Below are 24,430 nucleotides of genomic sequence, written 5' to 3' on the forward strand. Positions count from 1 at the left end.
ATAAAAAATTAGATAGCTTCTATCTCTATCAATCGTACGCTCGGATTCTGAAGCATCTCATTCGAGATAATGTGAATTTACTTGTTTTGTTTCGGCAAGATGACGTGAATATTAAGCACATTTACAATGATCACGTTAACTCGGATACGAGGTCTGTCCTGAAAGTATCGGGCCTACGTTTATATCTTCGCGCCATAGTGTTCGAGCGACCTCTGCAGGACAGAAACGTCAATAGTAAAGCTTCACAAATCTATTGGTTACTTACTGACATCTGCCGGACGTATAGTTCATGCGCAGCGTGTCTTTGTTTACAGTGCCTTTTTCACGTTCGTCGGATTTTGATATTGTCAAAAATGACTGAAAAACAAGATCAACGAATTTACATCAAATTTTGCTTTCAACTCGGAAAAACGAGTTCGGAAACTATTGAAATGATGCAAAAGGCCTTCGGAAGCGAGTGTATGAGCAAAACACGAATAAAAGAGTGGTATAAGCGGTTCAAGGATGGTCGCACTTCTGTCGATAGTGATTCTCGTTCCGGCCGACCTTCGACGACAAAAACCATAGATAATATTGAGCGGGTGCGACTTGCAATCGAATAAGATCATCGTATGACTGTGCAAGAACTAGAAGAAGACTTTGGGATACCAAAAACTATCATTTCAGAAATTTTAAACGAAAATTTAGGAATGAAACGCGTGTGTGCAAAATTCATCCCAAAATTACTCACAGCAGAACAGAAGAACATTCGTTTAGAAATCGCTCTGAACAATCTGGAAATGGTCAATAATGATGATAATATGCTTAGAAAGGTTATTACTGGTGATGAATCATGGGTTCCATGATGAATCAGTATCACGATAATACGCCAGCACATTCATCCAATCTTGTGCAGCAGTTTTGGAGCAAAAACAATATCGCATTGCTTCGTCAACCTCCATACAGTGCCGACATAGCCCCTTGTGACTTTTGGCTGTTTCCAAAACAAAAAAAATCACTCTAAGTACACCAATTCGATGACAAAACAACGGTTGAAAACTATGCGACAAGTGTACTTCAGGCTATCCCTAAAAGTGAATTCCAGGACTGTTTTGAAAAGTGGAAACATCGATGGATCCATGTTATGCAATCAAGTGGGGATTACCTTGAAGGATGCCACTCACCAGATGATAAAGAATAACGCTAGTACGAAAATATAAAAGTAGGCCCGGTACTTTCCGAACAAACCTCGTGTGTTTTTTGAGAAGTTCAAAGCATTTTGTTCAAAATGTTGGAGACACGATAATCATGGATTTTTGGTTATTGATAGAGTTAGACCAATAAATCACGGACGATATAGAAGGGGCTTTGATTCTTTTTCTATAAATATTGCATTGTGAGTGGATGAACATTATTTATCTTTAGAAATTACGAGCGTTAACATGACTGACTTTGAAAGAGATAAGAAGGTGCTCGAGCAATTATCCGAGGCTCGTGATGCCATCAGATGTAAGTATTAACTAATATAACGTGGCAAAGCTGATTTAAGAAAGATATTGCATAAAACTTTTATACCTATTGTTGATCCATTGAATAAACTTGCTGTGATAGCTACTGATAAAACTAACGTTACTACTGAACAGGCAACGAACAAGGAGAAGAAAATTACGTTTGATAAAGTTTTCAAGTCAAAAACATCAGCTGACACCACCTATAAATCTCGATATTTCAATAGTACTATTAATGAATTAAATTCTATTTTGCAACCGCTTGATACTACATTTGAGTTTGCTATTCCTATTGATGATGATGATGACGAATTTGGTAAGATTGCTGAATCATCATATGATACAATTGCTGTAAGTTTGGATAAAATTAGTTCAAATGTAACTACAGAACAGAGACAACAACTATTGGATTATTCGATTGTAGGAAACTATGTTCTACTATTGCATGAACCTCAACAGAAAAGTAATTTAGACAAGACATTTGGTATCCTCCTATAAAAAAATACAAGTATCATAGGTAATTCTCCAATTTACTTCGAAAACGATAATGTAACTGTGAATGATGAAGTATACAGCAAGATGCTCGGTTTAATGGAACATCGTTTTCGTAAAGAACCGGATTCCAAATTAATCAGCTCATTGGATATTGAAAATTATAAAAAAATTCTTGAAATCGCTAACGCTCATCGTAAGAGAAATGAAGCAAATGGAGAATATCGCAATAAGTACGTAAACAAATGTAAAAAGTACAGATGCGAACAAGCAGGCAAGGAGCTTTGGGAGCCAGAGATTGTACCCATCGCCATTGAGGAGAGCGCGTCGGAGGACACCGTGATGCAGGATTATGGCGAAATCGCCGGTTCCTTGCTCTTCCATTCCAGCCCATACATTTATTTTTTACAGGCATTGCGTAGCATGTTCCAGCATACAGTGTGGTTTATTATCTGGTTTATTACTAAAAATAGTACGAAAAGAAACTGTAAACTTAGAGACTGAATATTGTTAAACTGGTTCTTCTGTTTGAATAGAGAATATTTATTATAGTTTGTTATCGTTCTATGTTCGTCGCAACTTCTTGATGTACGAAAAGTGATAAAAATATTGTTGGTGGCTCATCTTTTATTATGTATTTTCATTTAAGAATCATTTCCAATTTATTGCTAATAAGTGGTGCGCGCGTACGTGTGTGTGTGCGTTTTTTTTTTGAATGGGTGGAAAAAAAAGTATGTTTGTGTCTATAAGTATGTATTATATATGGAGAAAGACAGAGATATATGGAACATTTTCGGTATTATTATATTGTTAATAAAAAAAGGGTTGAAGCTGGTGTATATTATATTTGTGAAAACTAATTATAAATTGAAATCTTAATGTGGAATCTTTACTCTCAACTAGTAAAACATTTGATGAAATGTCATATACGGAGAAAGATAAATAGAATTCTGACAGTTCGCTTATTTGTTTTAAAATATTTAAAAAAATAATTATATGTAAGTTGGTGATAGTAATAACGTTTTACGTTATTCAGAACCGATGGGTAAAGAATTGGCTGTCTAAGTGATTGATTGTATTGATAATCTTGAAATAGGCTAATTTGATGAAATTTATCTAGAAAGCGAACTACATATGACTTTGCCAAGTATTTTACCGGATATAGAAGATTTTGGTAATGATGTACAATCTCGATTCTCAGGTGAATATTGAAATTGTATGATCGTATATTAGGTTTTTTAATAGTTCTTATTGTTAACTAATGATAGAACATATCAAACAAATCAATTCAAGAAACTTAACTTGACGTTAACTTTTTTTGAATAAATAATGTATTTTTAAACATTTAAACAATACTTTTTTAGCATTTTTTTTTGTTATTTTAGGTCGATCTTTTAAACATCACTTTTCATTAGATTTTCTTATACAGTTGGAAATAAAGTCCTTTTTTTAATATTTAAACAGCAGTATATTAAAATTCAACTGTCTTTCAATATTTTTGAAAAACTAATAATATATTATTCGAGAGATTATGAAAAATTAAATGACATATTAACCAATACGTATAAGTTTCGGCATTACTTCTGGAATAATTCGTTCTTAAAATTTGGGAGTCGATGAATCCTTTATCGGATTAGCACAGAAAATATTACGACTTGGTAATACCGCAAAACGGTGTTCAACTCATTTCATAATAATCTGAACGAATGAGCTTATTACACATTTATGCACAGTTGCCGGAGATTGATTCTGTTCACCTTTTGAATGAACTTACGTCATGTGGCAAAGTTGTTACGGCAAAACTACTGTGTTCTGCCTGATCGACCATAGAACGCAGTGAGAGAACCCAGCAGTTTTGCCGTAACAACTTTGCCACATGGCGTAAGTTCATTTAAAAGGTGGACAGAATTAATCTTCAACAAATATACATGGGATCAGCATAACCGTGGAGATTAAGAGAATGTCCGTAAAAGTTGTTATATTTTTAAAACAAGTTTTAAAATTCAACTTTTTATAATACGGTTTATATACTCGTATACATCTAGATAATGCTTATTAAATTTGAATTCGTTAAATTGAAAAAAAAAATTATTCTTCCAGATAATATGAGATTTTTTTAAGCATAAATAAATAAAGAAAACAGTGAGCAAAACTTTGACATTTGATCGAACTTGGCGTGCTTTTTTCGGTCTTGGCTCATCTGGGCTCTTCCATTGAGACGATTGGACTTTGGTTTCGATATCATAACCATATACCCATGATTCGTCACCAGTTATGACCCTTTTGAGTAAATCTGGGTCGTCGTTGACGTAATTCAACAGTTCTTGAGCGATGCTCATGCGACGGTTCTTTTGGTAAAAATTTAGCAATTTCGGTACAAACTTCGCTGACACACGTCTCATGCCCAAAACGTTAGAACAAATTTCATGGCACGAGCCAAGCGATATACCAATATCCTCAGCAACTTCTCTGATAGTGATTCGACGATTTTCCAGAACAATTTTCTTCACTGCTTGAACGTTTTCATCAGTTGTTGACGTGCTTGGGCGTCCAAAGCGAGGCTCGTCATTGGCATCTTCCCGGCCATCTTGGAAGAGTTTGTACCACTTGTAAACATTTTTTTTACTCAGAACAGTTTCACCGTATGCCATCGTCAACATTTCAAGTGTTTCGGAGCACTTTATTTTAGTTTTTACACAAAATTTGATGCAAATCCTTTGATCCATATTTTTTGATAGCAAGAAATCGCCGAGCACGCAAAACCTTTACCCCTCTCACAACTAAACAAAAAATGCTATACACTTAAAACTTGGTACAGATGTTCGGGAAGAGTGTACCAACATAACAAAACAAAAAAATCGATAATCGAAAGTACGTTGCCCGTGAAATTTGAAAAGTCACCTTACTTTTTGAACACACCTCGTATAAAAAAGTGTTATTCAGAAAGATCCACCAATTTTACTTGATTGAATTTCTAAGCCATCCAATAAAATACGAGTAATATATATTCAACATTATCAGAGATATATGCTTGATAGTTTTGTGAGATATTAAAGACAGATAAAAAAGGATGAAAGCCTTAGGTCCACTTTTTGCTCAGGACAATTTAATTTTCAAGAGGTTAGATTATAAAATTTCATAAAGAGAGATTCTAAAATTTCGTAAAAAGAGATTCTAACATTTTTAAAGTTAGCACGGCATAGATTATTTAGTCAAAGAAATTCTTAAGGAATTAAGTTGAGTTCCATAAGTTTTCGAAGCGTTATGTTGCTTCCAAATTGAGCCAGAAATTTAGGTTCTAGAGATACCCTAAAGTATAAAAACAAAAATTATGATATTTTGCTGTTCGAGATTATGTAACATCATAATTCTAAAAACAAATTAAGTTATGACAAATCATCACTCTTATCTATTAAAATCCATTTTTCGGATTACAGTTGTCTTTAGTTCATCGAGATATTATTGATTGAAGTTAAATACTTTCTCACAATACTTTAATCACTTAAAATAGTCATTTGAGCTATTTAGCGAAATTGAAAGAAAAATTCTTTTCGAACAGTCATCCGACGTCCGGCATCCGTGTCTGCGATAAAGCTCTCTCTATCACTGTCATTTATGCACTTGTAAGAAGAAATAATGTTACACACGAATACTTTCGTTGTTTTCACTAACTTTTCGTTACTTCCACCATTTTCCAATTTTTCTATGGGCACTCGCGTGCCCAATGTCCTTTTTCTTTGCATGCTCTCCAGATCATTTTTTTCAGCTCTTCAATTTCTTTTTTAGAGTGTTTCTTTTCTTTGAATCCCTTTTAGCATTTTTCAAAGAAGCTTGTTGCACATGGAGAGCAAGCGAAGTTACGTCTTTTTCGATGAGCCGATTGTCCTCCTTGATCAATCGGGCAAGCAGAGTCTTCCTGGTTCTTTCAGCATAAGGCGTGCATTCCCAAGCGACGGTGAAAAGTTCAAATTTTTCTGGCAAACTCGTCAACAATTTGACTTCTTATCAACATCATTCAATTCCTTCAGAATGGTCTCAAATCGTTTCAATTGTACTCTCATTGTCTCACCTTTGTTAATGCGGAATCTATAAAGCTGCTTCCAACCAGCTTGTTTCGCGTCGGTACTTCACTTTCATCGTACAATTTACGTAATTTTTCCCACATTTCCTTGACTGACTCACAGTTAATCAGATTGCACCGTAGCATGTGTGCAATTGAACACAAAATTATTGACTTGGTTCCAGAAAATAATTTATTGTAAGCCTTGAGTTCAGCGACTTTGTCCGCTTCTGGCTTCACTTCTGTTCCGTTTATATAATCCAATAATTCTTTGCCTTTCAACGCAATTCTCACTTCGAACTTCTGTTGCATATAGTTGTTCGAATCTTTCAGCTTTGTAACATCTAGTAATTCTCTATCAGACATCATAAATGATTAAGAAAACTCGCACTCGGAACAAAAAGAAAACTGTACGCTCTAACTTCTTTAAATTCACTTACCCAGCGTGGCTTTTTTTAACAAATACTAAAGTGCAGTGTAAGGATATCTGGGCCCATAACCTTTTCAGTTTATTATAGGTAAAATAAAATCAATCGTTTCAGAAGAATACAATTTAGTATTTATTAGAATAAAAGAAAAAGGAAGAGTACAAACAAAACTTACGAGGAAGGATCCCCCAGGTGTACTTTACCGATTTTGATGATATTGTAATATGTTATAATCCTCAAGAAAATATTAGACACGTATTTTTTTTTAAGTGCTAACTCGCTCATTTTAGAACAGAAAATCACGTCTAAAATTCATACCTAAAAACTAATTTTTTTTAATATCTCAAAAACTTTTTGGAGTTTCCGAATAAAATTAATATAAAAAAATTTCTTATCAAATACGCTTTTTCAGACATAAATTTTATACCGAAGGGTTAAAACCCCTATTTTCTTCAATGGTAGTTGTGTATTTTTTCATTTATTTTGTTACACAAAGTTAATTAAATCAACTAGTTTTGGTTAGAAATCGCACTGATAATGAGAAAAAAAAAATTTAATTTTACGTGTTTCGGGATTTTTGAAGAAAAGATTTTTTCAAGGGTGTTTTACATCTATAATCCACCCTTTCCAAACAATGAGAAGGCTAATCCACCTAAGCTTAGAAACAGCGAGTATAGCCGCTTATTTTATTTGACATAATTAAATTTCACACCACAAGCCAAGTAGCCAACCTAACCATCTACCCGCTAAGCCACCTAATCCCTACTATCCCTAAAATCTACCACTACCAAACCACAAGCAGGCTAACCTACCTAACTCTCGGAACTATGAGTTGAGCGGCTTATGTTTTTTTTTAAAAAATTAAATTTTATATTCTCCTAAAATCCTCCTCTACCAAACCACAAGCAGGTTAACCTCCCTAACTCTGGGAACTACGAATTTAGCCGCTTATGTTTTATTTGAAAAAATTAGATTTTACATTATACGCCAATTCATCCACCTTACCACTTATCCCAAATCCACGAATTACAAACCTACAACTCTCAAACTCGCAAAATCTATACTCAGAAACCTTAAGCTACTAAACCCGAAATCAACTAATTCAAACCTCTAAACCATATTCGCCCAAATCATCAAACTCAATAACTCTCAAACCCACAAAGCTCAAACTCACAATCCCCGAAACCCAAACCAATAAATATCGAAATCCATAAACTCAAAAATTCACAAACTCTAAAATCGACAAACTTCAAATCGTAAAACTATAAACTTTAAGCCCGTAATCCACACCCACAAATCTTAAACCCATAAATTCTTAAGACAAGAATTAACCAAATTACTAATTAGTTGGGTATAGTGGGTTTGCGGTTTAAAGTTTTATGAATTTGGGATATGTGGATTTGGGGTTTGTGGGTTTAGTGTTAGTAGTTTTGTGGGTTTGGGGTGAGTGAGTTAGGAGTTTGAGGATTTGAGATTTTTGGGTTAATGAGATTGGTAATATGTGGTTTGTGGATTTGGGATTTGTGTGTATTAACCCATTAGAGATATTAACTCATTAAAGTTTGGTGATTTGAGGGTATGGTTTGTGAGTTTACGGTTTGTGAGTAGGAATTTATAGATATCGTAGTCTGTAAGTACAATTGTCTGTATGTTCAGAAATTTGCAGGTGTATATGTTTGGAGGTTTGTAGGTTTGGAAGTCTGTAGGTTTAGGAGTGTATTGGTTTGGTTGTCTGTAGATTTTGAGATGATTTTGCAATTGGCCGCGTATTGTAGCAGCGTGTAAATAACGCATGGCGTCTTCTTCAACAAAACTCTGAATAATAAAGAATGTAAAAATATATGACCGCAAAATTTCTATTTTGATCATTGAAGAACGTTTCCGATATATGCTGAAAAAAATAAATTTTATAAGTTTTCACAAAGTATAAACCGTTAACTTTTGTCTATAATCAGAATTTGAATTTCACCGCGTTAATTTAGATATCTGCTATACATTTCTCAATTCACTATTAGAATGCAGCACATTAAAGGTTCTAAAAATTTTGTTGCCTATGTATTGCCCCGCGTTGTCAGAAAATATCGGTGTCTTTACATTGCACCGCATTTCATATTCAATTTGCTGCATAGCCTACCTCATCCGGACTTATAGTACATATTATCCAGCAGCTTACTGTTTCACATTTCGATTGCCCCAAATTAATAAAGAATGCAGAGAATGGACGTCTGCATACACTTCTTGTCTCCCGGCGATTCAAAGTGACCCGATAAATTTCCTCCCAGTTCAATGATTTTTGAATTTAACCGGTCGATTCGAGCATATTAACAACGATTTAATCATGAGTTACTGTGAAAGAAACTGATGTTATCTTAGGTGGGTAGATCACTTTTCTCGTTAGTCTGAAGTAATTCCAATTGCCAACATAGAAGCTGCAGTGATCGTATCGGCCCTGCTCTTCACATGAATTTCTCATTTTGGCCTTCTTGCACGGATCATAACCGATCAAGGACGTGAATTCGAGTCAACGCTCTTTGCAGAATATTGTTAGATGTTTGGAATGAAATGCATTCGCACTATATCTTATCATCCGCAAACTAACGTGTTAGTCGAAAAAATACACAGGTAACTCAAGACCCTAATAAAATGTCACGATCGCAGAGATTCAGTCTCGACTCTGCCTATTATATTACTCGGCATGTGTACCACATTCCAAGAGAATCTACGATAGAAGCGACTTACGCCGAACTTATTTACGGTATAGATAAACGCTTACCTGTAGAATTTTGTACAGCTTGCAATCATAATTCAACATCTAGCTTCGTCATACAATTAAAAAATTTGTCAAAAATGTCAAACCTACATTTTGAAAACAATGTAGTGATAGAAATGTTTATATTTTAATTGATGTAACGGCGGAGATAATGTGAAAATTGGAAATTTATTTAAGAACAAACTCCCACGATGCAGAGCAAACCGCCGCTCCGTTAAATACGATGATAATACGTGTATTCGCCTTAACGTCAGATGATTTATCTTAGTTGTCTTCTATCGATCGGAGGTGAACTCACCTTAAGTCACGTGTCTCGTTACACTTGATGAGTTTTAAGTGTGAGCGACTTTACTCCTAATCTTCTTAATCCCCTAGATGTAATTGGATTAAAACCTAAGCCTGTTTCAAATACTTCAGCTACCAGGAAAATCAAATGACGAAAACGGCGAATAAATTTAACAGACTTTAATTAATAAAAAATCACTATAGTCTTTGTTGGGCCGAAAGACTGACGCACGAAATAGGATTTTACAATTTAATTATGTTCGGTGAGAAAGAGAGAGAGAGAGAGGGAGTAATTTTGAATTCTACCGCGAACTAACGCACGACGCGAATACAAAAAATATAATGCTATCACGAATAGACAAAATAGTGAATGTATTTTGTTTCGCTTAATATGACGGAAGGTGCACCTACCATGCGGTGCAATTACGGTGATCAAGCGTAATTGTTGTTGCAAAATTATCAACTGCCGCTGCACCTCGATTAATCAGCTGCTCCGCCTTGTACTTCCTCTATCAGCTGTTATCTGCTGCTTCTATACCGCTGCTTGCTGCTGCAATATCGTCGTTGCACACCCGCACGTATTTGCCCCAGAGAAAACTTTTTTCGTCGAAAACAAAGTGCGAAAACACAAATCGGCGGTAAACTCGCGTAAATAGCTGAGGCGTAACTGCTTATTCAAAAGATCGCGCGCCCCCTCTCTCTCTCAATAGTTCGAACTAACGCGCGAGAAGCAGAATCGCGAACGAGTCGATTAATTAAATCGACTACCGTTGCATTGAGTCAGTTACTTTGCCTTAAGTTTTTTTTTTCGTCATGACACTATATGGATACCGACCAATCCTCCATATAAAAAACCTTATAAAGCCCTTGAACACAACGAAAAATCTTATGTAATCAAAATTGATAATCAAAAAGTTCGGATATCGATCGATCGACTCAAGCTTGCTTACATATTGTCAATCTACCTCGCAAAACGCATTGAAAAGAAATAAATTTATGACGGAGACGATGACTACGATGTCGTAGGTATTTAATCGTAACAACACTGTCAATATACAGTATCTAGCACCGCTGAACTTTTATGTTAATGGTAATTTGCAGACGACTCATTCTGATAGGAATATTTCTTTCCCGGATTGTTTTCAAGTGGGAATTAACTAAAATTATAGTTTTCCCGAACAAGAGTTTTAGAGATTATGATTAAAGGCTCACATATTGGCTCGATGTTACTTGTTATATTTAATTAGTAGAAGAAAAGCATATTCGAAAATAAAGCCTAAATATTGAAATAGATTTAAACGTATCGATATGCCGAAACCACCGATTTCATCATTTAAATCATATCTGGTGGATCTACTGCACATTAATATTGTTATGTACTGAAAATGGGGGATGTTAGAAAAAGATTTTCAAGTGTGGAGAAATATTATTATAACTTATTTAGAGGTGCTTTAGTAGTTGTGGAGAGCGCAAATAGGCGAATATATATAAAAATAGCGTTTATATCATTTTTAACCCTCTAGTTCCTTTTGTTAAAATCTAAAAAACATCACACGTATCTTTTGAGTGTAAGTATACGAAATAAATTTTTTCTAGAGATACGTCTATCTGATTTTTTAGATGTAATATTCAAAAATGATCAAACCACCATAAGAAATGGAATTTCGAGACAAAATCTTTCTTAATAAAGACATCTTGTAGAACTTGAAAAACCCTGCAAAATAAGAAAGAAGAATTTTTTTAGTCAGATTAACCGAGATATCACAAGAAAACAAAAATCTCAAAAAATTGCGATCGTGCGCATGTACATGTTTCTAGAGATCATTTGATTTTCATTCAGTGCTAAGGCAGATTTCACTATTTCATCCAATTAGACAATTAGACCATTTAATGATTATCAATTTCGAAAGAAGATTTGTATCATGAAAACCTTTTTTCTCAAAGAAATGTCGAAAATTTTATTTATAAAAATACACAGAAGAAAAGTTTGATAAGTATCCCATTGGATTTAACCAAATATAATTTTTTCGTAGATTTATAAGATAAATTATAGATGTAAAAAGATGACTTTCTATATATATATATAATTTCTAAAATTGCAAATTAAAAAATGTTCATTTGCCTGTTTCGCTGTCCGAGGTGCGGCTGACGAAATAACTGGTAGAGCTAGAAACAGCCAACGACTATGGAAGGAGAGAGATGGCAAACTCGAGAAGCACGAAAACAAAAGCGACGAAGAGAAATTAGACGATAGAGTGAACAATTTAAATGGCCAGTAACAACTGGATTGTTGAAGCACTTGCGTCATTGATTTGTTTCGTTTTCTTTGATTTTTATTTAGTTTTCAGGTGCGACCTCGGAGGGTTTCATTTTGGTTTTCGAGGATATACGCCCGATGAGCAAACGTATGAGTTTGTCTTATATTTGGTGGCTAGATCATGTGCAGTCACTGTCTTATTCTAATGCGTCTGTGGATATTGGCGAGGATCTGCACTAAAGGTAAGAGCGGCTATTTGAAAGTGTCAACAACAACGATCAGTGATAGGGCAATAGCAGCGAAAATGTTCGTTGACTTGTTTTTTTCGTTGTCGTCTCTACTTATGTCTTGCGTAGTCAAGCATTGTATTCATGCGCGTACGATCCAGAAGTTTTACCGATCTGTGCATCGGTCGTATCGCTCAACGACATAAATCGTGTTAAACGGAAGAGGTTATTAAGAAGAATGCCCCCCAAACCTATTTTGCGCGCGCTGTGCGATTTATGCAATTAGGTTATATTCACGATAGAAGAAGATCATGGGGCAGGTGGATTTTTGTAAATAAAGTAAATATAGTTTAATCGAGTATGCTTGCATTTAACCCGTTATAAATACTTATTCCGACATTAGTTTAGCACACGATTAGGATACACAACCAGAATATTATTTAGCCGTAGGAGCGTATGCATCTCTCAAATTACCCCTATAAATGATTTGTGTGGACGGTTGCGGATGTAACTATTCCAGTCCATCGGTCGCATCATCGTTATAAACTCTGCATTGTTTAATCTACATTTTTTTAAGATCTTTTTAAAGTTTCAAAAAAATTTTTTTTTGAGAGAAGCTTTTCAAAAATATAACGTATAGTAAATGAATAAAGTACAAAATGAAGACCCTATTTGAAAAATTAGACGTTCCACTTTTGCCATAACTGTAGTTAATAAAATTTATTTCAGATCATAAATATTGTACATTGTAGCTGTATTCAAACAAATGTAATAAAGGAAATCTATAAGTAAATTTCAATATATATCACAATAAATACCTTGCTTGAAAAAATAACATAAGAGATACTATCAAATAAGCGGTGGCCATGTACATCCATACTTCTGTAGAAAGTGGATCCATGAATGCAAATAACTTGGCAGGTTCTTTATTTGGCTTTTTAAATAAAATACTGATACCTTGAAAAATCAATTTTCATATAAATGAAAATAATGCAAAATATGAAACTTTTTTATATTAACGATATTTTAATTAAAAATAGTGTTTTAACTAAATATCAATAAAAATTTTTTTTAAATAAGTGATAAAATAGTGAAAAGGTAGCTTTCAAAATTTTAACGGACAAAACCGTTTTCCTATCGATTTTGTCTTCATACATTGCTTCTCGGTATTTGTGCATATGCTCTTGTCAGACCGGATAAATGTGTGTGTATGAGTGAGTGTACCTCTACATGCCGGTGTGTCGTGCCGGTTTTTTTTTTAGATATTAATTGGCGGAGCCGGGGTAAGAAGCGACACCGATTTTGGTGAACAATGAAGTAAAGATACACGTGGGAAAGAGATAGAGAGACCGATAGAGAAAAGAGAAGATAGAATGTTTGGTGCGACATAGGATTGAGTGAATGCATACAAAAGCCGCGCTGCGCGTGCACTTGCATGCGGTCGTGAAAGGATCAGTGCAACTGAGTATCTGGCTGTGCACTAGCTCTTTTCCTATTAGAACGCTGGACCGACAGCAGCATTTTAATGAAACTTCCTTCAGCGCCGCGGAGTGCTGCGGAATTTGTGGTCTTTTCGACAACGCATTGGTAAGCCAGGTCGCATCATTTGCTGCTGCCGACGATCTGGAAACGGTTTGTAATAACTAAAATCATAGTAGTAGGAGCAGGAACAGTAAATCAACAGGAGCAGCATGAGTTTCTTTCTCTCTCTCTCTTCTCCTATAACTACGTGTGCATGTTCCGTGAATATCGTCGTCCTGAATTTTCGGTGCCCAATTGTGAGCATTAGTGCTACGCATTGTGTATTTTACGGTACTATAGGTCGGCTAACACGGCTGCGCAGGTCTGAATTCGCGCCGATCCGCGGCAGTTAATCTTTTTACGAGTACCGCATCGACTGTTTAACATTAACGGACTATTTTATTTTTCTTTTTTTTGGAAAGCAATGAAAAAATAAAAAAAATAAAATCGATCTAATAACCACATTTATTGCTCCAGATTGATAATACATTGGTATATATGCAATTTAAAATGATCGTTGTGTGTATTATCACCACTAAAACAACCTTTATAAAAATCTATTTATACAATTGTTACGTCTTACAACGTCTCTCAAATTCCTTTATAAAATTCCGAATCTCAAGCTCTTAAAGAAACTCAAATTCTGTATACGTCAGCAAAAGTCATTGCACTCTTATAAACTCTCAGACAGATGGAAAACTAAAAAGTCTTATTTTGCATATCGCGATTAAGCAAGCAAATCTTATTTAAGATTGTAAATATCGGAAATTTAACGAAATTCGGTAGCTATAAGAGCTTGCAAAGCGCCGTAGTGAGAAGTTCGTAAGAATTCAAGTTAAAACCTGCATGTTAGACCACTGTTCCACACCTATACGTAAATCTGATGTATTTGGTAACTGCAGCTGTAACGTACTTAACACATTTTGTTAAATTTTAAATAAACACTACTTGGTTAAAAAATATTCAACTAGTCATTTTTTTGCATTTTTAAACCTTATCTACGAGACATGTCTACAATAATATTGCAGATATTATAACACTCATCCATTCATGTCTCTGTTTCTTTTGTTCATAATTCTGCACCGTACATAAATATATATGGAAAATGTAAGTGAGCCTTGCTTACTAGATTTTATATTGGTACGTCTTAAATGTTAGGTTTATCTGGTAGCTAACGCCCAAGATGTAATACCGTAATCGGGATCGAGGCTAAGTTCGCTGCCTGGGGAGTTAAGACAATTGGACCGCCGAGAGTGTCGATTGTTTCGGAACAATGGGTTCCACTTTTCGTGGAGGCTACTGGCATTATCATGGTCCCCTTTTCACCCACTATTTCCATCTCCTCGGCCACGGCGCCTATTCTACCTCTTGAAGCCTCCTCCATGGTATCCACCAAAGATGCCGGAAGTGTGAAAATGTTGGTTGATTTCACAACAGCCTCCTCTAAGTTCCGAGGCATCGACGGCACCTGCTTGGAAGATGGTCTCTCAGTGTAATGCGCGGATAGACTGAAAGGCCTCAAGCGCTTCTTTCTACTCGCGTTCTGACGATCCTCAGTCTCTTCCCCCCTATCGTCCTCCATGTAGCTAGCCGGTGAGAAATGATCAGGCCCACTTCATCGGGTAAACTGGTACGGCGGATCAGTTTCTGCCGCTTAAATGGATTCAAAGGAAGAGGAGCATGAATGTGCGGCTGCGAAGCTACCAGAGGCAGCTTGCGAGCCTGCATCTTCTTCTCTTCTTAGTCGCTTGAGCTCAACACCAGTTCTAAGGTTCCACTGGTGGCGTCTTGCAACGAGCGACTGCAAACCCCCTACCAATCATCGTCCATGTCCTACGCCTCCTATTTGCCACTCATCTCAAGGGGCGTCCAGCCACAGCAGATGATTCCTCTCCTAGCTGATATCAACTTCGACAATTCCGCTGCTTCGTGAATAAAAAATGTCGTATGTCCAAAAGTTACCAACCGACGCCCGGTGTCATTAGAGGCCGCCTGCTCTGCGTTTGAAAACGGTTTTACCTCGATAATCTCAGCAGTTTTCGGTGGATATTTCGAGACATCCATTGGCTCCTGAACCACAGCGGCCGAGGCACACGGCTCGAACCTTTCTCGGGAATTTAATCTCGAGAACATTCACGCTAGTCATACTATGCTTACTATCTGTAACTAACTCATAAATCTTGGGCGACAATACTGAAATTATTTTAAATGGTCTGTCGTATTTCAGAGCAAATTTTACATTTCTACTTGCCGCCACGTTCAAAAACGTATGCACCTTGCGGCAAACTAAATCGCTTCCCTGGAAAAGGATGTGACGCCTACTTTTATCGTAGTATTTCTTTTACTTTTCCTGTACCACGTCGATGTGTCTACTCTTTACAGGTTCTTTGTTAAAACGCTGTCGATACCCTCGTCGACGTCTGTGTCGCTGTATTTATAGCGTGGGGGAATTTGCCTATCCCAGATTTTGTAATCGGGGTCTATAAATATTGCTATCATCGTTTTAAAATTTCGATTAATGTGTTTTATTCAGCTACTTTGCTGGTGATATGCGGAGCAAAGCAAGTGTTCTATACTGTATTTCTGCAACCTAATCTGAAATTTCTTGCTTTTATACGCTTTCGCATTATCACTAACAATATACTCGGGTCAAAACCACCTAAAGAGAATTAACTCTTTAATCGCGACAGCGAAAGCGAGACCGTTCGTCGACAGCAACGGTTTCAGTTCGACCTATTCAGTAAATAAATCCTGAACTACCACCAAGTATTTAAATCGGTTTTTGCTATGGGACAGCTCAACCACGTTAGTTGCTATCACTGCCCACGGTGATCCAAAGTGTTTCCGGCACATGATGTAGCACTCCTTTTCGATGCACAATTTCACAATCTGATTACTTAAATTCCAACACCCACCTTTCCGAGCGAGATGTTAATTTTCGTTCGTTCAAAATTCTAGTAAGAGTACTATAGTTCGTGAAGATAATAAAGTATAAATCTTCTATGTACGGTCTAAATTTCTTGTCCGTAAAAAGTACTGTCGGAAATTCGATTTCGCTAACCGTGTAATTTCACACTATTTCTAACTCAATAGCCAGCTTGATCCATTTTAAGTAGGAATTATGAAGCAGTGAAAGAAATTATGTTAAAAAATCATCGAATCACCATCAGAGAAGTGGCAGAAGATGGTGGCATATCGGTTGGCTCAAGCCATGATATTCTTTCGGATGTTTTGGGCATGAAACGTGTGTCAGTGAAATTCGTTCCAAAATTGCTTAATTTTGATCAAAATAACTGTCACATGATCATCCCTCAGGAGATGTTCGATCAGCTCAGCTGCTGATACGATGATTAAATAGATGAAAACAATTCCTAAAGTTTACCTCTAAACATCGCTATTAAAACACGTTTATAGATATTTTAACTTCTAATCAATATTTTTGAACCAAATAAAATTATTTTTATTAACCCATTAACGTCCAAAATGTCAAAATTTCTTGCACTTTTTTGAAAAAATTCTTGAACCACATATTCTGATGTAAAATTGTATGCTCTTTCAGAATCCGTTGACAGAATCATGATAAAACTCACAGGAAAAGAGATATGCTCGATTGAAACATAAAAAACACCTAAATTTTCGAAAAAAAAAATTTTTAGGATTTTTTTTCGAAGTGTTACGGTGAAGATATCACCTTGCGACCGTGATCAAAGGTGATCATGGGATTTGAAGTTTAACAGGAAATTTTTTTGTTTACCTTGAACCATCGCTTCTTTACAAAATGGCGGAAAAAACGAATTTTTTTTTTTTCAATCTTCATCATCTTTTTTCTCAAAATCTATGGTCTTTAGAAAAAAATTCATAAAAACAAAAATGCCTTAGAATCGCTCGAGGAACATTCTCAAATTTTTTCAGAATTTTTTGAGACAATTTTTGATTTTCCGGGAAACTTGGGAAATGGAATTTTCAAAAATGTCTCCAAAAATTCTGAAAAAATTTTAGGATGTTTCTCGAGTGATTCTAAGACATTTTTGTTCTTATGAATTTTTTTCTAAAGTCCATAGATTTCGAGAAAAAAATTGATAAAGTTGAAAAAATAAAAATTTGTTTCAGCCGCTATGTTCACTTTATCAATTTTTTTCTTTGCGTTGATTGTAAGGCCGAGTACGTAGGCTCGGGCCACTATAAATACTTTATCTCGAACGCGTTTTCATCGTGGGAAATTAGGAAGGTTCCCACTCCGTTCGTCATATTTAATAATTAAATTTTAAAAAAACTAAGTTACGGCTAGCCGTCAGAATAGTATAAATAAAAAATAATAATAAACAATAAAATCATAATGAATTTTAAATGAATTATAAATATTTATTTTCAGCAGGGATTACAAACTATAAAGAGATTAATAAAAAAGTTTATGTATGCAGTAATTTCGTATAAATAAAAAATATAATTCTTCTTATTGTTAATTCGATACTAATTTTTTTTATTTTGATATACCTTCTTTAAAACAGTACAATAATATTCATAGAGTACAATTTGTTCTATCAATTGAATATTTGAAATTGTGTTTAATTACGGCTGTTTTATATATATATTATTCCTATGGTTTATAATTTTTCCTATAATGATACTCTGTAAAAAAATGATTTAAACACAATTGCTGTATACACCAGCTACAAGTTATAATTCCAATATTGTTCTGATAGCTACATACAGGATCTATTGTTGTATTGAAGCAAAATTTAACAGGATTATGAAATTCTGGAAGTCTGTCAGTTAAGTATCTAATTTTTAACCATGTGTAATGGAGTCAAGTCTAGCGATCGTTCCCGATTCGGGTAGTTTGCGACCGTCCATACAAATTATTTAGAGAGGGGATACATTCCTACGACTAAATGATTCATCGAGCTAAACGGATCAAAACATGCATTATTAAATTTAATGGAATGAGAAATGACAATACGAAATAACGAACACTCGAACTCAATAACAACAACTTCAATCACAATAACAATAAACGCATTGAAAAATAACAATAAACTTAATCAACGAAAACAACTCAGAAATATAAACATAACAATAATAGTACTCCCGCTCGTCTCACGATCGACAAAATCTCTCCGCGCTCGCGAAGAAGTACGAATCGGCGGCAAAACTACCACTCGATCCGCCTTCACTACTACTCTCGCGCTCCGAAATACATAAAATGGCGCCCATAACAAAGGAAAATCGAACGGCGATCACCGACGGCGAAGTAGCCGTCAGGTCTGCCATGCTACCCGCTTAACGAAAGCGCCCAAACATGCGAGAGAGATATAAAATCAAAGCACCAACTTTATTCACCTGCCCTCGTCTCCTCCGTTATTCCTCTGTTCGTTGAGTTTCTTCCTGTATGTGTGTATTGATGTGTGTGTTACTGATATTGCCGGTGTAGGTGTAGTTGTTTTTGTTGTTGCTGTTGTTGTTGCTGTGATTGCTCTAGGCGTTGCTATTGTTATTTTTGCTGTGGTTGTTGGTATTGTTGCTATTGTTGTTGCTATTGCTTGCTCGCTTTCTCTCTCTCCAAGCCCAGCCAAAACTCTCCTCACGCCGAAACTTAGCACAGACGTTCGCCTACCAACGACTGCTCACGCGCGCTCACCTGCGTTACCTCGCCGGAAACCTCATGCGCACCGGTGTGGGTTCCTGAACAATTTTTTGTGTCTGGGTCGCAACCTAGTCAATTTTTATTTTGTCCACAAACGAAATCCCGCACACGGGGTGTGTATCCTTGAAACTAATAATGTCGGCGAGGGTGCGGAAAACTTGATTTAACAAACAAAATCAGCAAAAGAAAAGCAAGCGTGTCGGTTTGTACTAAAGCTTAGTACATACCGCTCAACATAATCGGCGCGAGGGTACGCGCATAACTACTTTCTTCTTCTATCTTCTGTCTCTCTTTCGTCCCTCACTTTTTTCTATCTGCCGCCTGTGCCCTCCTCCGCCGCTGACACTATCACCGCACCTCGAGAAAAGAAAAAGGCTTGCATGAGTATGTGTCTTCAACATGCACACTCGCAGCCTGACGTGGCGCGCGGATCCTAACGAGAGCCCGACGAAAGAAACGACGGTCATGCAGTGATTCTCTGTCACACATGAATATTTAAAAGTATTATGGAATCTTGGAGATGATAACTGATTATGCATAAGAGATTGCATTTTAATGATATTATTCCATTCGTGTAAACTGACATCATAATCCATCAAAATAATTATATCTGATTATTTTCTTACGAAGTTTATACAGAAGCAAAATCCGTATACATCTAGAGGCTGAATTTTATTAGTCGTACCCGGTGGTATCGTCATTAGTCTTGAATTCACAGTACTTCAGAATTGACCACTCCAGGAATACAAATGTAGCACAGATGAATTTTTAGTATTTTACAGAAATACTTTTCTCATCCAGGTCTGAAAAAAGTCCTTAGAAAGCTTTTCAGATTTCGAAGGGCGTATTAATGTATTTTCTGGAGTAATATAGGGTTGCCTAAACCGGAGTCCAAAATCTCCGCTTGCCTCTTTCATTACTAAAAACAAAGTCGAAAGCAACTTATTCTCTACTGATATAGTAGGCTGAAAAGTATTAACTGTGTATTTACAATGATAGTGATTTTGTTTTGTTTCTCCTTAATTTCTTTATAAGTCAATGTTCTACTAGTGCGAATTTCCAAATTAAATCCACTTTAATCAGAATTAAATACGTTTACTGCATCGTATTTTATAAGCGCTTATCGGATTTCAATTTTGAAAGATTCACATTTGTCTTCTATTTCATTAATTTTCATCAATGAAACTTTTGTAACAATTTTAGTAAATTTTTGAAGTACAATATTGTGTTTCTTTTTACATTTCTGAATCTATCAATGTGATGCTGTGAATGAAGGCATATCTATTTCAGCTTTCTTTTGTAAAGGGTACCTTATCAAATCATTATCATGAATAGTCAGTGTTGATGCCATGGCTTTAAAATGTGATTCAAAATTTTGAGTAATTTTTCGTACTTGCTGACCTCCGCTTCAACTTGCTGTTTCCATCGTCGCAATTGTTTCTCGCTACTTACTAATCGATACCTGTTCCCTACAGTATTTTATGAGTAAGGCTTATTTCTTCCACTCAACTAGTCCTTAACTGCTTCTTCTTTATATTTAAAACATACACTTTTCTGCTCATATGAACAATTCAATACATTTAGAATATCCTCAGACGTTTCATTTTCTTCGTATTCAATATCTTTTGCAATAATATCATTATCATTGTAAAAATATAGCGTTTTTTTTCTACATCAAGATCAGAATTTCTTATGCATTGTGTTATTGTTCCTATAGAATTCATTGGCTGCCAGTTCATATACACGTTATCAAGATAGAAATGTTTCATCAACTTGACATTGTGTTCGTGCACACTGAGGCTTGAATGATTTGTTGTGATGTGAATACACTTTGACAGATTTAGCTTCTTTTGCCATTCCGTAGCCGAGATCGTCAATGTTACGAACAGGCAATCTGAATCTCTCTAGCCATTTGGCCAACTTCTCGAACATGTAAATATAGTTGCATATTGCTCTATTCGGGCTTCCCTTTAGAGCTCTAATTAGATTATTCTCTTTCTCTTCTCTCCTGCTAGTAATTTTCTGATTTTCTAACTCCCTCACCCACCTTTCCCCTATTTCCTCTTTTGCCTTACTACATTCAATCATATGCTCTAGGTTTTCTTCCTTTTCTCCGCAGATTCTACACTTACTATCTTTATACCCTTTCACGTGCTCTCTGCCCACATTCCCACACCTTATTCTCGCCCATTGCTCTTTTACCCCCCCCCCCCTGGAACCTTCCTCTCTTCCAATACGCCTCTTCTCCCGCCGTCTCTTTTAATTTTCTGTAAAGCCCGTTATATTTCGACCCATCTATTTTACCCCACAAGCTTTGAAGTTCCTGCTCTACTTTTCTTTCCAGTCCCCTCTCTATTTTGCCTTTTACTTCTTCTGTCTCTCTTTTGTCCCATATCATTTTTAAAATTTCCCCATCCCCTACTCCTTCTAAAAGCCTCTGTACTCTCCTTCCCCACTTCGTCGGATTTTTGTTTAGTATGCCTCTCACTTCCTCTCTCAGACATATTTTTGGCCATCTTCCTTCCTCCATTTGTACTATCTCTTCCAAGTATCCCATTGCTCTCCTTGCTGTCTGTAATTCCATCGACGTTCTTCCTGCTTTCATGGCTCCAATATAATTTGGTGTGTTACTATTCAATCCCATAGCCATTTTTAAAAATTTCCTCTGTACCCTATCAAGATTTTCCCATTTTTGCCACCCCCAGATCTCTACCTCATATAAACATCCCGCTTTTATTAAGCTGTTAAAAGATAAAGCCTTTTTTTTAGGTTTTCAATTTTTGCTCTTTTTACTATTCCCCATGTCGCGTTGATCGCTCTAGTTACTTTCCCTGTTATTTTGTTTATATGTGTTGAATTCCCGTTTTTCTGCGTAAACCAGTACCCCAGATATTTAAATTCTTTAACTACCTCCACTTTTTTGCCCTTGTAAGTAAATTCCCTCTCCCTACCTAATCTTCCTTCACTGCAAATCATCAACTTGGTTTTCTCTGTGTTAACCTCCATCCCTATCTCGTCACTGAAAATCTCCGTTTTCCTCAACATTTCCCTCAGTCCCTCCTCGTTATCTGCCGATATCACTATGTCGTCAGCGAACTTTAAACAGTAGAATTCCCCCCCCCCCCCCCCCACTACCGTTCCTCCTACTTTTTTCTCTTCCCAGATATTATCTATATCGTCGATAAATAAACAATATAAGCTAGGGCTCAGGGGGCATCCCTGCCTAACCCTTTGGGACGTCTCGAAGCGTTCTGATAGTCCCTCTTTAGCTATTACCTCATTCAAAGTATTTTTTATATCTTTTTTATCATCTGCAGCATTTTTCCGCTTACCCCCTTCATTTGTATTTTTTCTATCATTTTTGCTCTGTTTATTCTGTCGAACGCAGTTTTGAAATCTATAAAACCTAGATATAATTTCCCCCCCTTCTGCTTTAGCTTATTGCCTATAATCGAGTTCATTACAAAGATATGCTCTCTCGTCCCCCTTTTCCCTCTGAATCCTGCTTGACTTTCCCTATATATATTTTTACTCTCTGCCCACTCCCTAATTCTTCCTGCCATTGTCTCTCGTGTTCGTGCTCTTGTTGTTGTTCTTTCTCCCTCCTTTCCCATCCTTGTTCTTCTCTATCTTTTCTCCGTTTTCTTCCTTATCGACCTCGCCTGTTTTACCTTCCGGTTCCTGCGCCTCTTCCACGTCTTTCCCGTCATCCTCTTCTTGCTCGGTTTCCTCATCTTCATCGTCGCTGACCTCCCCTTTATCCTCTGTCCTCTGCACTATCTCACGATGCTTCTCTTCCTTTTTGTTGATGACGCTTACGTCAGCCTTCCTCGGTGGTGAACGCGTGATTTTGTCGCTTTTCGCGAACCCAGCTTCGTTGCTCTCCTCTTCTTTCTGCAAGTACGCTCTTATATCAATTTTCTCGTTGCCTTTCTTCTCGTTTTCCTGTTTTTTGGGCCTGCCTCAGCCCCTCCTTAGCGTCCCCTGCTCTCCCGCACCCGCCTCCGCATCCATGTTTGCTGCGTCCATAACCTCACTTTTGCTGCTCCTCTTATTTTCACTCCTCTTCTTCTTATCTTCTTCTTATCTCTCTTCTTCTTATCTTCTTCTATTCAAAAAATTAGAAAAAATGTTTAAACATCCATAATAACAAAATTTAGTTGACGTCTTTCGGTGTTTTAATAAATATTACCCCTAAGGGGGGTAAACTACCTCTAATACAAAATAACTGTAAATATGTAATTCAATACATATTCAAACATAATATTTCGTAGAAGGTTTGTATATAGGGGTTTTCGAGATCGCTCTTTACAAATCTGATATCAGATTTTGAAAATTTAAAATGGCGGAACCAATGTGATGGACAAAAATGTCGAAAAAAAATTTTAAATTTTATAAAAACTTGTTTACAAATGTGTAATCTTTGTAGCCTGTACGAGACCTGTCCGGAAAGTATCAGGCCTACCTTTATATTTTCGTGCTAGCGTTATTCTTTATCATCTGGTGGGTGGCATCCTTCAAAATAATTCCCACTTGATTCAATAACACGGTTCCATCAATGTTTTCACTTTTCAAAACAGTCCTGGAACTCACTTTTAAGGATAGCCTTAAGTACACTCGTCACATTGTTTTCAACCGTTGTTTTGTCATCGAATCGGTGTCCTTTGAGTGGTTTTTATAGTTTTGGAAATAGCCAAAAGTCACAAGGGGCTATGTCGGGACTGTATGGAGGTTGTCGAAGCAATGCGATATTGTGTTTGCTCAAAAACTGCTGCACAAGATTGGATGAATGCGCTGGCGCATTATCGTGATCGAGAAGGTAGTCACCACTTTCCCAAAAGTGCGGCCGTGTTCTTCTTACTGCATCACGCAAACGTTTCAAAATTTAAACGTAGTATTCTGCATTGATTGTTTGACCTGTTGGTACATATTCGTGATGTACAACACCTTCAAAATCGAAAAAAACAATCAACATTGACTTAACATTGTTACGACTTTCACGTACTTTTTTTGGTCTTGGCGATTCAGAATGCTTCCACTGTGAAGATTGTTGTTTTGTTACAGGATCATAACCATAAACCCATGATTCATCACCTGTAATAACTTTTCTAAGCACATTATCATCATTATTGACCATTTCCAGATTGTCCAGAGCGATTTCTAAGTGAATGGTCTTCTGCTCTGCTGTGAGCAATTTTGGGATGAATTTCGCACACACGCGTTTCATTCATAAATTTTCGGTTAAAATTTCTGAAATGA

At 36.3% G+C, this 24,430-nt stretch overlaps 1 protein-coding gene across 4 annotated transcripts in view; it reads right to left on the minus strand.

Annotated features, from left to right (window-relative positions):
* The window catches only part of LOC131669076 (glutamate receptor ionotropic, kainate 2-like), a 1,402,504-nt gene that overhangs the window by 517,835 nt on the left and 860,239 nt on the right, over nucleotides 1–24,430 (minus strand). For all 4 annotated transcript variants that reach the window (XM_058943701.1, XM_058943682.1, XM_058943691.1 and 1 more), the window contains one exon: nucleotides 12,825–12,963. In XM_058943701.1, the coding sequence (XP_058799684.1) occupies nucleotides 12,825–12,963 (139 nt within the window). The remainder of the gene's footprint in view (nucleotides 1–12,824; nucleotides 12,964–24,430) is intronic.

The sequence above is a fragment of the Phymastichus coffea genome, unplaced genomic scaffold (assembly GCF_024137745.1).
Source record: "Phymastichus coffea isolate CEN01 unplaced genomic scaffold, Cenicafe_Pcof_1.1 PCOF00007, whole genome shotgun sequence".
NCBI lineage: Eukaryota > Metazoa > Arthropoda > Insecta > Hymenoptera > Eulophidae > Phymastichus > Phymastichus coffea.